Below are 13,052 nucleotides of genomic sequence, written 5' to 3' on the forward strand. Positions count from 1 at the left end.
AACCGTGTCCTGGCTGTAGTACAACCACACACACACACACACAACACAATAAACACACACTCACACTAAACAACGATGCATACAGCAGAAGACATACTGTTAGACCGGAACCCGCTCCTAAAAAACCTAATTCTCAAGGTAGGTGTCCGTTGGCAGAGGCGTACAAAGGCCGGGGACACAAAATGGCCTTCCGGAGGTACTTTTGATCTCGACCTATGCGAAGAGATGAATGTAATGATTCGTAACCACAAGCCAGGCGACAACAGCAAAAAGAGGTTGAAAAAGAGGACAGAAGAGTTGGGGGTAATGAAGCTCTACGCCCAGAAGGGGAGAGCATACAGGCAGGAAGCTTTAGCGCTAAATCAGAGAGAGACGGATATAGGGAAACCAACATCCCCACCTTATGTCACGCAATTGCCGGTGGGCACTGTGACAATAAGAGGAGAATATGAGGAGACGGAATTAGGGACCCCCGCTAGGTCAGAAACCCCCGCTAGATCAGAGACCTCCCTTAGGCGAGATACCCCCCCCAAACTGACCCCGCAGGATCTCTATCCGAAAGACCTGGCGGCATATGGCGAGACAGTACGTCGGAAGTTGTATACTGCAGAGGAAGAGGAGGTAGAGAACCTGGGCAGGCAGAGGGAGGGAGTCGGGAGGAAGATAGAGGAAGAGCCCCGTCAAAATGTGGCACAGCAGACATCAGAGAAACACGGAGCGTGTGGCCACACTAAACTGTTGACTGAGGAGGAAGATGAGAATGACACGAAACCAGGACAGGAGAAAGGAAACATTACAGGAACCCTGACTTTCGCCCCTACATTCGTGGGAAGTGTGACAAGCACAGGCCAGTTTCCCCTGCTAATAAAGGGGAACGATATCTTTCACATGCCATGGTCACCTCTAGACATCGATGGTTTAATAGTAAGACTACCGGACCTTTCAGAAGGAGCCTCCAGGTGGATCACGCAGTTTGAGGAAAATACGTCATCTTTTCTGCTAGCAGTGGGTGACGTCAAATCCCTGTTGACGCGTTTGCTAGGAGTTGGTGCCTGCCGGGACATCATGGGTGATACATCGATGCGAGTGGCATGCGACACGCAGGCCCATGATGGAGACATATTCAACGCGCATAGAGCGGCGTTGTGGTACAAACTCAGGAATCAATATCCATCACGTATTAATCCGGCAAAACTGGCAGGCAACCCCATAATGGAGACGGAAGGGCCTGGCGCCTATGTGAACAAAGTACTGAAGGAGTGGAGAGGTGAGCTAGGACACAACCCAGAAATTGACCCGTTGCAGAGAGCGATGTTTAGAGAAAGTGTGATGAGAGGGCTTCCAGAGGTGGTTAAGAATAGACTGGAAGACGTGGTGGGGTTAATGGACATGACTTATCCTTTGTTCTGTGCACATGTAACACATAGTGTGGAGAAGCAAAGGGCTCAGGAGCAGAAAGTCAGGGATCAGGATAGAAATGACGCAAGGAAGTTAACTCAGCAACAACTGCAGCCCCAAAGGAGGCTGCAGGCAGTAATGGTGTCATCTGCTACCTCTCCACCCATGCAGGACCAGGGACCCCCGCCTGCACCTCAGGTAGTGAGAAGCTATGGCTATAGTTCACAGAACCAGGCGTCCAGGCGGCAGGCAGGGAATGGGCAATCAGGCCCACGGTTTACACAGGGACCGGGGAACGAACAACAGTTTCCCCGTTTCCACTGTTGGAACTGCGGCATGCAGGGACACAGGGAAATGAGATGTGGGCAACCATACCGTCCCGGCTCGGAGTATGGAAGACCCGTGCGCCAGGGGGAGTCACAAGGGCCCTACAACCAGGGGGAGACAGGAGGGCCCCGAAACCAGGGGGGTAATCACTAGGGGTGCCCAGAGAATGCGACGGGGGGAAATCAAATGATTGTGGTTTCCAAGGGAGCTGAGCAAGAACCTATTCTGCAGGTCCTAGTGGAGGGCAAATTAACAGAGATGATGGCAGACACTGGAGCAGGTTTTTCCTGCATAAAGCAAAAATACGCCGCTCACTTACCCCAGTCTGGACAGTATGTTCGGACGGTCGGATTCTCGGGAAAAACACAATTAATACCCACGTCAGATCCAATCTCTATGACGTATAACAACAAGACCATAACAATACCTGTATTAATTTCGGACAGCACCCCGCGCAATCTCTTGGGACGAGATGCAATGTGTAAACTAGGCTGTAAAATCCTATGTACGCCTGAGGGGATTCAAATTGAACAAGACGTGTACCAAATGATGTTACAAGGGACAGGGGAGAAAGAGGCCACTGTGTTCTGGCTGGGCAACATAGATGCAGAGCTGCAAAGGGTCTGTGACCCCTGGGAGCCATTTCTGAAAACCCAACTGCCTCAGTCTAGACAAACAAACATGGAGGCACATTGCACACTACAGTATTTGACGAATAGTGACCTAGTTAGGAACAAGGCATGGTTGCAGGGACAGCCCGAGCAGGTGCAGATTAACTCATCTACGATAATTGTAGGGAGACAGGGCGCGGCGTTGAGGGTTAACACAAGTAAGTATCTACGGGAACAACATAGACTAAGAGACGCCGCCCCACACATCACTCTGAGAATAAATCCTGGTTACGAATCCGAACATCTAGGTTCAATGATACAGGAATCCGAGACTAAGGTGGGTCTCCACGGAATCTCCGCTAATTGGAACAGCGCAGATGGGAGTTTCATAAAAATAATGATTTCCTTTTCAGTTTTGGCAAAACCGCAAGTAATCAGATTACCAGGAGACCCTTGCGTTATTCCAGAGGCGGATGCTTTGCTGGAACAGGACATGTTGGCGCGCACCCCAGAACGGTTGTGGTCAAAACACGACACAGATGTGGGTCTAATATTGTCGGCACAGCCAGTGAAGGTCAGGTTAAAGAAGGGTTGTAGACCACCCTTTATCAGACAGTATACAATGAAGCCAGAGTCGGAGGAAGCTATATCACATCAGATTGAGGGACTGTTAAAGGGGGGAGTGCTCGTCCCTTTCAAATCCAGATGTAATACACCTATCCACCCAGTGCTAAAGGCGGACAGGGCTAGGTACAGACTGGTACACGATTTGAGGGCGGTGAACGACGTGGTGTCTGGACCAGAGGCGGAAGTCGCTAATCCACACACCCTCCTGACAAACATCCCGAGTAGCTCGCAGTACTATACGGTCATTGATCTCACGCAGGCATTCTTCAGTGTTCCATTGGAAAAAGAGTCTCAGTATCTGTTTGCTTTTACCCACAGGGGGAAACAATACTCTTACACCCGGTTGCCACAAGGGTTCGCGCACTCGCCACATTACTTCTCGAAGGCGCTCAAGGAAGACTTGCAAGGAGTGTGCGACACACTACTCAGCACGGTCTTACTGTATGCAGATGACATTCTAATCTGCTCGGATACACGTCAGCAGTGCCATGAGGACTCCATCAAAGTTTTGAGTGGATTGGCCGTGGGAGGCCACAAGGCATCCCGTTCAAAACTGCAGTACTGCCAGCCAAAAGTTGAGTACTTGTCTCGCGTCATTCAAAAGGGCATAAAAAACATCTCACCCACGCAGCTCGAAGCTGTATCCAAGGCACCTAGGCCATTGACGGTCCGACAGATGATGACGTTTTTAGGGATGACTGGGTACAGCTCTGAGTGGGTGGAGGACTATACGATAGCGACAGCGCCGTTGAGGATGATGATAAAAGAGGCGGGTACAGACAAGCTTTGCGCTCCCTTGACATGGACCGAGGAGGGGGAGGACGCGTTCATAAACATTAAGCGTCTGTTGTTACAGGCCCCTGCCCTGGCGCTGCCGGATTATGAGAAGTGTTTCCACCTATTCGTCTCACATAGAGCGCAGCATGCGACAGCTGTCCTGACTCAAACACAGGGGGGGAGTGGGAAAAAACAACCGATAGCATATTACTCTAGAGCTCTTTCGCCGGTAGAGCAGGGTCTGCCACCTTGTTATCAGGCCCTGGCCGCAGCACATTTGATGTATGAGAAAGCAACGGCCGTGACAATGGGATATGACATTTGCATTTGGACACATCACAAATTGGCAAACTTGATTGAAAGAGGCAAATTTGTTCTGACCAGCCAACGGCAACAGGCTTACATGAGGCTCCTGCAGTACTCGGATGTTACGATAAAAACATGCCACGGCAGTAACCCGGCGGATCTGGTACCACTCCCGAGCGAGGGTCAACCGCATGAGTGCGAGGTGGAGGTACAGGCTTTCGTGAAACTCCGTCCTGATTTGGGAGTCGACCCGCTCGCGATAGCAGAACTCTCGCTTTTTGTGGATGGGTCCTGCTATCGGGAGGGGGAAAATTTAAGGTCAGGATACGCCGTCGTACAGTGCAAACCTAACGGAGAAACACTAACAAGAAAGGCCGGACAATGCATGCAACCATGTTCGGCCCAGCTTGCAGAACTAATAGCACTAACAGAAGCATGCATAATAGCTAAAGATTGCACGGTTAACATCTTTACAGACTCTGCTTATGCGCATGGCGTATGCCACCTATTCGCGGCCATTTGGAAGGCAAGAGGCTTTAAGAAATCGGACGGCTCACCGATCCTTCACCACAAGCAGGTTGTGGCGCTTATTCAGGCTGTAAAGTTGCCCAAAAGCATTGCTATCGTAAAGTGCCAGGCACACAGAAAAGACCTGTCCTTTGTGACGACGGGAAACAACGCGGCGGACGAGGCCGCGAAGGCGGCGGCTGCGGTGCCGTCCACGGCTGTTCTGATGTTTGCGGCCGAACTGACGACTGAGGTAACTGAGGATAATTTGAGTGATCTTCAGGACTCAGCCACGCAGGCCGAGAAACAGTCGTGGACGGAGAGGGGGGCTGTAAGGGGGGCAGATGGTCTGTGGAGGAGTCATAACGGTTTGATAGTCGCCTCCATCGATCTTCTGTCCTTGGTGATACCTGAGGCTCATGGTGTTGATCACTGTGGAAGAGCAGAGACCCTGAAACGAATCACGAAAATGGGATTTTGGTCCCCAAAGCTTCAGGCACAAATTGACGTTACACTAGCCAGGTGTTTAACATGCTTACAGGGCAATGTGCGCAAAGGAGTACCGACAGTGGCGGCTTACACACCCCTCCCTGAGGGACCATTCAGACACCTGATTATGGACTACACGGATATGATAACGCCAGTGCAGGGCAAACGATACCTCCTGGTAGTAGAGGACTGCTTTAGTCGCTGGATTGAGGCCATTCCATCTAAACACAAGAACGCGGACACAGTGATCAAGTTCCTGTGTCGCGAGGTCGTTCCGAGATTTGGAATTCCCACGATATTACAAAGCGATAATGGCCGCGAGTTCATCGACAAGGTGGTTAAAGGGCTGATGCAGAAATTAGGTATAAGACAGCGCCTTTCCTGTGTCTATAGTCCCGGGTCGCAGGGAAAGGTGGAAAGGGCCAATCTGGTCATTAAAAACAAACTGTTGAAAATCTGTATGCAAACTAAGCTTAACTGGATTGATGCTTTGCCACTTGCTCTGATGGCTATTAGAAGCAGCGTAAACCGCCAAACACAGCTAACACCGCATGAAATGCTTACAGGCCGCAGCATGCCAACACCGCCATTTAGACACCTGGCTAGGGGCCCGGCATTAGATATTTTTGAGCAAGATCTGAAAAAATATCTTCAGCAAGTGACTAAAATACATGAAGCTGTGTTTCGACAGGAGCAGAGAAAGGAGAAAAAGGGGGTGAAGGAGGCGGAGAAGGAAGCCACCAAACCGAGGCTGATCCCTGGGGACCTGGTCTTCGTAAAGGTCCACAAGAGAAAGTGGTCATCACCCCGGAGAGAGGGCCCGTACGAGGTGATCCGATCGACTGGAACGGCAGTCCAAGTCAAAGGATCAGCGACCTGGTTCCACTTCAATCACTGCATAAAGGCCAGCGGCGATCTCTTGGGGGATACAATCGATCGCAGTTATGCAGAACCCGACATGGAGGGCCCGAGACGGCAACTGGAAGGTGCAGTGCCTGCTGATGCTCCCGCAGATGTTGGCAGCAGTGTGCGGACGGTCGGCCGGGGGCAACGACGTCATTGAGAACCGTCACGGTCGACCCGTCCTTGAGGATGACGGGTTTGAGTGGGTAGGAGTCCCACGGGGTCCCGCTCAGGCTCAAGTACCGGCAGGCTTTCATGACCAGGCTCAGAATCGGGCGCCCCCTCTGCCCTCCATCGAGGAAGGGGGGGAGAAGATAAGACTACAACCAAAAGGGGTGTTTCCCGGAGGACCGCAAGGGCATGTTTTTGATTTTGACCATTCCCCCGTTACAGGCGGGGATACTTACCACTATACTAACGAGGATCGGGTTGTGGGGGTAGATAGGAGGGTTGAGCCTGTCCCGAACCAAGCACAGGGGACAGGGGTGAGGGGAAAAAGGGAGGTCAAGGACACTGAGTCGGAAGAGGTGGGGGGACAGGATATGTTCCAGAGGACAGCCGGAACGTTGAGGGACTCAGTGGGCTCACTCTGGGCCAGGTTGAGGGGTTTGCTTCCTTCCGGGGAACAAGATGGGGGCGACTATGACTATGACGAGGAAGACCCGGAGGCTGACCCCATTTATAGGGCGGCTTTAGGGAATGAGTGGTTTAAGTGGGTCCAGTACACGAGCGCGCAGAATCAGATAGAGGATTGTTATGTCTGCTCCAAGGCACGTCCGGATAGGCTGCTGGTGAAGGGCACGAAGTTCAGTTGGGCTCAGTGTGACAGGGACGCAGAGGCATGGGAGGGGCCCCATAATAGTCGCCCTTGGTGCGAGGCAGAGTGTTTGGGGTTTCTCGGCTCTAGTCGTTTTAAGGCGGCAGGAAACGTCACGGATTTCAAGGATGTCACTATGCGGGAACGTTGTAGGAAATTGGATGTACGTGTGCAGGGGGTAGCGACGGGGTTGCCAATACCCAGAGGTGTCAAACTATGGCTGACCAAGGATTTCGAGTGCTTGCAAAAGGAGGGGACCCGGGACGTAGGGGAGGTGGCAGAGGGGCGGTGCACTACTATTTGGAGCATCACGACTAACTGCACGAAAGAAGGAAAGTGTGGACACGGGGTCGTGTTAAAGGGAGTGGATACCAACCCACGGCCTGTAGCTTGCCCTTTTCATGTCCAGGATATAGCACTGGCGGACCAATACTGGCTCTGCGGCGGTAGGAGGTTGAGGAATACACTTCCTTTAGATTGGTCAGGTAGATGTGCCCGGGTTCAGGCGATCATGCCAATGGTGGTCCTACCATTATCAGTGACGGAAGGACCTTCTGAGTCTCCTATCTCTCGAACGAAGCGTAGCTACAAGGCAGACCCAAGGGTGTATCTGGACAGCATAGGACAGCCAAGGGGCATTCCAGCCGAGTTCATGGCTAAGAATGAGATTGCGGCAGGGTTTGAGTCTATTCTGCCATGGATATCGGTCAATAAGAACGGTGGATCAACTATTTGTTTTACAATCAGCAGCGGTATCTCAACTACACCGAGGAGGCGTTGGATGCAATGGGGGACCAGATGCACGCGACCAGTACGGTGGCGTGGCAGAATAGACAGGCTCTGAACTGGTTAATGGCGGAGAAGGGTGGAGTCTGTTCCATGTTTGGACAGTACTGCTGCACATTCATTCCGACGAATGTGGGGCCAGGGGGAAAGTTCTCCGAGGCCATGGCTAAGCTGAAGGATTTGAGGGAGGAGTTGAGGGGGAATTCTGGCCGGAATGAAGAATGGTGGGGGAGTGGGGTGTTGGAAAGATTGGGACAGTGGGGAAGCATAGTGATGCAGACGGGGATATCCATTGGGGTGGCAGGGTTGATATTGGTTCTCCTTTTCTGTTGTGGTATGCCTCTCTTGGGTAGGCTGGTAACTTCACACGTAACGAGCCGAATGCTGATGGTGGGGCAGAAAGAGATTGAGCCACAAATCGGGCCATGCCCTCAGCTTTATGCTGCCTTAGAGGGAGACGAGGGGATAGAGGATTAGGGGTATGGTGAGGTAGGGACATTTTCTTTCTGTTTGGTTCAGTTTTGTTTGTTTTATTCCTTTTACTTCAAAAAAAAAAAAAAAAAAACATGTAAAGGTTTTTTGAAGACATTTTGTATTGGTTCTTTCCTTTAAGAGTGACGGGGGATGGTCTGAGTGATGGTTTATTTTTTATTATTTTTGTTTATTTTACTCATGGTCCTGGTCAAACCGGAATGGGAAGGGGCATCGGTATGGAATGGTACGGAGTGTCGGTTCTGAGCCTGAGGAAGCATTGAGAAGAAGTGTTCTGGGGATCGGTTCTGGGGACTGAAGGGACAAAGGGGGGGGCTAACACAGTGGGCAAGATGGGCACCTCCCGTCGAAGATGGGGGGACACGTGGTGAGGTCGGGACCAGCGCCTCCCGTCCAGGCATGGGGACATGCTTCTACGGGGACTGGAGGTGTGGCGTGGTGGTTGCTGTATTGGCAAAATGTGACTTTTGGCAATACGGTGAGGAGACTATGGCGTGGGCATGGAAGGGGGGCTGAGCGATGGACACTAGGACTCAATGTTATGGAAGAGACAATGTAATTTTTTTTTGGGGGAGGGATGTTCTATGTTTAGTTCTGACGGTCAACTTCTCCTTTCCCTGATGAGAGTCGCGGTTTCCGGCCGGAACTGTGGCTCATTTGGTAAGCGGTGGAGGTTGGGGGGATTTGTCTGTCAGGTTAGGATTATAAGTTGGGGTGTTTTTTTTTGATGTTTTATTATTACTCTTGTTTTGAGCGGTTTTGTGTTTATTGTGAGAACGGTAGTCAGCCTTTGTTGGTCCGTTAGGGGTCCAGTGAATGAAGTAAGCGTTCTTGTTTATTTAGACATTTAAAATGTATTAGGTTTCTTGTTTAGATTAGGCATTTAAACTTTTATTATGTAAATATGGTTTCTCGTTTAGTTAAGACGTTCACATTTTCTTGGTTATATGATTTGGGTGGGACTAGGGATAGCCCCAAATGGGGGAATGTTGGGGAAAATGTGTATATGAAGTGAACTAGTTTAATATGGGTCAACTAAGCAGTACTGAAAGACGGTCTGGCTGATGTTCTTAAAACAACTTGGAGATAGGCAGATAGACATTTCAGTACATCACGTCGTGTGCTTTTAATCTTGTACATCATATCGTGTGCTTTAATCTTGTACATCATATCTTGTCCTTTTCTCTCTTTCATACACACACATATACACACACACATCTCACTAATCTTTTCTCTCTTTCATACACACACATATACACACACACATCTCACTAATCTTTTCTCTCTTTCATACACACACACATCTCACTAATCTTGACTCTCTCTTTCATACACACACAGCATCCCCACCTCCATTAGGCTCGCCCCCTCGATAGATGCCTTCAAATCGAGGCTCAAAACCCACTTCTACCTACTAGCCTTTCCCGTTCACTGACTCATGCCCTGTTTTTCTATGTGTTTGCCTGTGTGCCCTCCCATAAAACGGAGTGTGATTGTTGTCTATATGTATCTTGTGTATTTACCCTCTGTACAGCACTTTGGTTGACACGCGTCATGTGAAATGTGCTTTATAAATAAATTTGATTGATTGATTGATTGATATACACACACACATCTCACTAATCTTGACTCTCTCTTTCACACACATACATATACACACACACATCTCACTCAATCGCATCTCTCTTCGATGTTAAATCTATGTGTCATTTTAATGTACGTCATGTCATATGTGATATAATATGTCACGTCATCATATCTGTCATGGGGGGGCAGGGCTGAGAAGGGATTTATGGGACAAGCAGAGGGATTGAGAAGTCAGAGTGTTTTTCTGTGGTGACCGTCTGCTGATCCATAGCTTCTGCTGTTAAACCTTCTGTCCTTAAATAAATTGCCTGTTGAAACTGGAAATAACGTCTCCTGCTGTGTTAAACGACTACTCAGCCACAACACTTAGAACAGTCATTTTGGGGTCATTGGACAAAGATTATTGAGATGTATAGTTAACGTGTCAAAGATGCAGCAAATCAAGTCACCTTGCTTTGATTTCTTGCATGTTAGACATGTTTCTTGGTATTGGATTTTATATCAGGGAATTCTCTGATACGATGTAAATGGTAAATGGACTGCGTTTTATATAGTGCTTTTATCCAAATCGCTTTACAAATGATGCCTCACATTCACTCACACATTCGCACAACGATGGCAAATGCAAGGTGCCAACCTGCTCATTGGGAGCAGTTAGGGGTTAAGTGTCTGAACCTCTTTAGCCTGTGCGGTCCGCCGGGCTATAAATCAATCTCTCTAGACTGTATGACATGTTTTCCAAATGTATCCAAGAGTAAAGTCCCTAACCATGTCACAACAGCAGTCATAGTGTATATTTTCAGCAATACGTTTGTTTACCAATAGGTTAAAGTGTTATTAGTGAGATTTTAGTTAATGGAATGTCTTTATAATTTAGCGAATATCCACCATTTTGAATTAGCGTCGCAATTTTTTTTAACTACCTTTCCCAGCCGATTCCAGCAAGCAAATTACTTCCTGATTATTATTTTTTATTTCTCTTATTTCTCTGGATTATCTACCACAAAACTGAACGTTATTGGCATAGATTGGAGCGCAGTTAGTGTGTCTACCTTCTGTGAACATTTAGCAACAATCCCTGTTGCAATCCGATCCAAAATGGTGGAGCCATATCCATTATAAGAATGGAACTGTACATACAGTATATTTCATTCTCAGTTCTTCCTGCACGTCTGGTTATACTAAATCCAAATTGAACTCTGGCATTCGATGTTCTAATTTAGCCTGGTATCGGACCGATATCAAGAAACCAGTATATCATTGCATCCCTGGGTAGAAGGCAGTGTGCTTACGGCTGTGACTCTTGGAGCGTTCCCTCAGGCAGGTGTTGACGAACCGCTGCAGGGCCCACAGCGTGGAGGGCTTCAGCATCTCAAAGTCGATCTCTACCTCCTCCGGACTGGAGTCCTGCATACAGGCTTCCCTGGCCTGGATGATGTTCACCAGCTTGCCCAGCTTGTCTCCGGGCAGCTCGTTGATGTCCAGACTCAGCTGCCTCTTCTCGTGGTAGGACATCGGCGTCACTGTAAACTCGTCCTCCTCCGGTGAAAGGGGAGCTTTGGGAACTTTGCGTTTCTTGCCGTGCCTGGAAAGGTATACAATAATATTATACGCGCACACACACAAGGATCCCACATCATCCTTAGCATAAGCTGTGGGATTTGGATTTCTCAATGTAATTTGCACAGAGTAGAACATGAAAGCGATAGTTTGACTTCACGTACAGAGATGAAGAGCCCTTGTCGTCAGTGGTTTTGTGCGCTTTAGATTTGCCTCCAGAGCGATCGCGCTTTCGTCCACTCCTTTCTTTCTCCTTGTGCCTCTTGTCCTTCTTCGACTTCTCCTTCTTCTTTGGTTTAATCGGGGGCTGCTGGCTGAGTTTCTTCAGCTGATCACGGACCAATTTGAGCTGAAAAAGAGCCAGGCGCCAAATGAGATGAGGCGATAAGCTTCTAAAAGAATATAATTTCCATGACTACCGACACTGACCTGTTCCTGTAGATTGGCCAGGCGTGTGACCCTCTCCTCTTCCTCCTCGGAACTCTCAGACTCAGAGGAGCTTTCACTCTCGCTACCAGACGAGCTCGAGGAGCGTTCAGGTCCGTCTCCTCCTCCTCCACCGTCCCTCTCGGCTCCATGACCGGGCAAGGAGTGACTCACCGACTCATCTGGCATCTTCATATATCGGGCCTCGAAAACATCCTGCGCCAATGGAATGGAATGGAATGTTTTTATTGCGGCGTCACACTCCTTGGGCAGAAAGTTGGACGACGTTCCACTGTCATAACTAAACACTGCTACTTATTCTCGCATAATTTTCCCTTAAAAAGGTGCTATAGATCAGTGGTTCTCAACTGGTCTAGCCTCAGGACCCACATTTTCTTTTTTTCATTTTTCATTAACTCATTGAGTGTTAAACACAAGATATCTTGTTTCTGAGAGCCAACGCTTGAGCGCCAAAAACGAGATATCTCGTTTCTGGTTCCTTTTTTTCAGTATTATTATTCTAAACATTCGCGCGGGCCTTTGTGAGTGTGCCTAGGACCTACAATGATGATTGAATCCCGACAGGTGGCAGTATCGCCTACCTTATAAACAGCATGGGCCAGTTTAGTGTGGACCGCTCCACGCCGCAGCGAGAGCTCCCAAAGCAGGGAGAGCAGCAGTGAGCAGTACAGCCAACTAACGTTCGACAATGGCGATCGCCTAGACTAGAGCAGGGGTCAGCAACCGTTAGTATCAAAAGAGACATTTTTTCCCCCTCCCACAAAATGTAATTCCTCTGGAGCCGCAAAACCAATTTACCCTTAAAATGAAGATAACAGTCTATAACATTTTATATATAGTTATCCCCAAGCATACCCCACATTTAGCATATAACGCCCGACAATTGCATACCCAAAGTAATTTGCGATTTATTATACTTTATTTTTTTTTTACTTTTTATTGCTGTTTTTACCCGTTATAACAAAGGAAAACCTCAAATGAAGGAGAAAAAATACTGGCTGTGTAGACCTATTTTTTAATAAAACACAGAAGAGGAGACAAAACACTGGTGTCTGTAGACCGACTTTGAAATAAAACCCTGAACTATTCAGGTATATTTGAGTCCTTCCCTTATTTGTGGAACATTTATAAAATAAAAAGTAGTCTACTTTGAAAAAAGACTACCATGTGTAGACCTACTTTGAAATTTGGACTCCCTGGAAGAAGAGATCTTGTATCTCAATGGGACATTCCTGGATAAATAAAGGATAAATAAATAAAATAAAATAAAAAAATAAAACACAGAAAAGGAGAAAAAACACTGGCATCTGTAGACCTACTTTGAAATAAAACCCTGAACTATGCAGCTCTATTTGAGTCCTTCCCTTATTTGTGGAAAATCTATAAAATAAAAAGTAAATTTTCGTTGTCCGCAAATT

At 48.3% G+C, this 13,052-nt stretch overlaps 1 protein-coding gene across 1 annotated transcript in view; it reads right to left on the bottom strand.

Moving 5' to 3' along the window:
- Positions 1-13,052, bottom strand: part of brdt (bromodomain, testis-specific) — an 84,802-nt gene that overhangs the window by 51,718 nt on the left and 20,032 nt on the right. Inside the window, exons 8-10 of the mRNA XM_084308388.1 lie at positions 11,617-11,829; positions 11,352-11,536; positions 10,920-11,212 (exon numbers count right to left, since the gene is read on the bottom strand). Coding sequence (XP_084164514.1) covers positions 10,920-11,212; positions 11,352-11,536; positions 11,617-11,829 — 691 coding nt within the window. The remainder of the gene's footprint in view (positions 1-10,919; positions 11,213-11,351; positions 11,537-11,616; positions 11,830-13,052) is intronic.

This window comes from Notolepis coatsorum (assembly GCF_963971535.1).
Source record: "Notolepis coatsorum genome assembly, chromosome: 2".
NCBI classification, from domain to species: Eukaryota; Metazoa; Chordata; class Actinopteri; order Aulopiformes; family Paralepididae; genus Notolepis; species Notolepis coatsorum.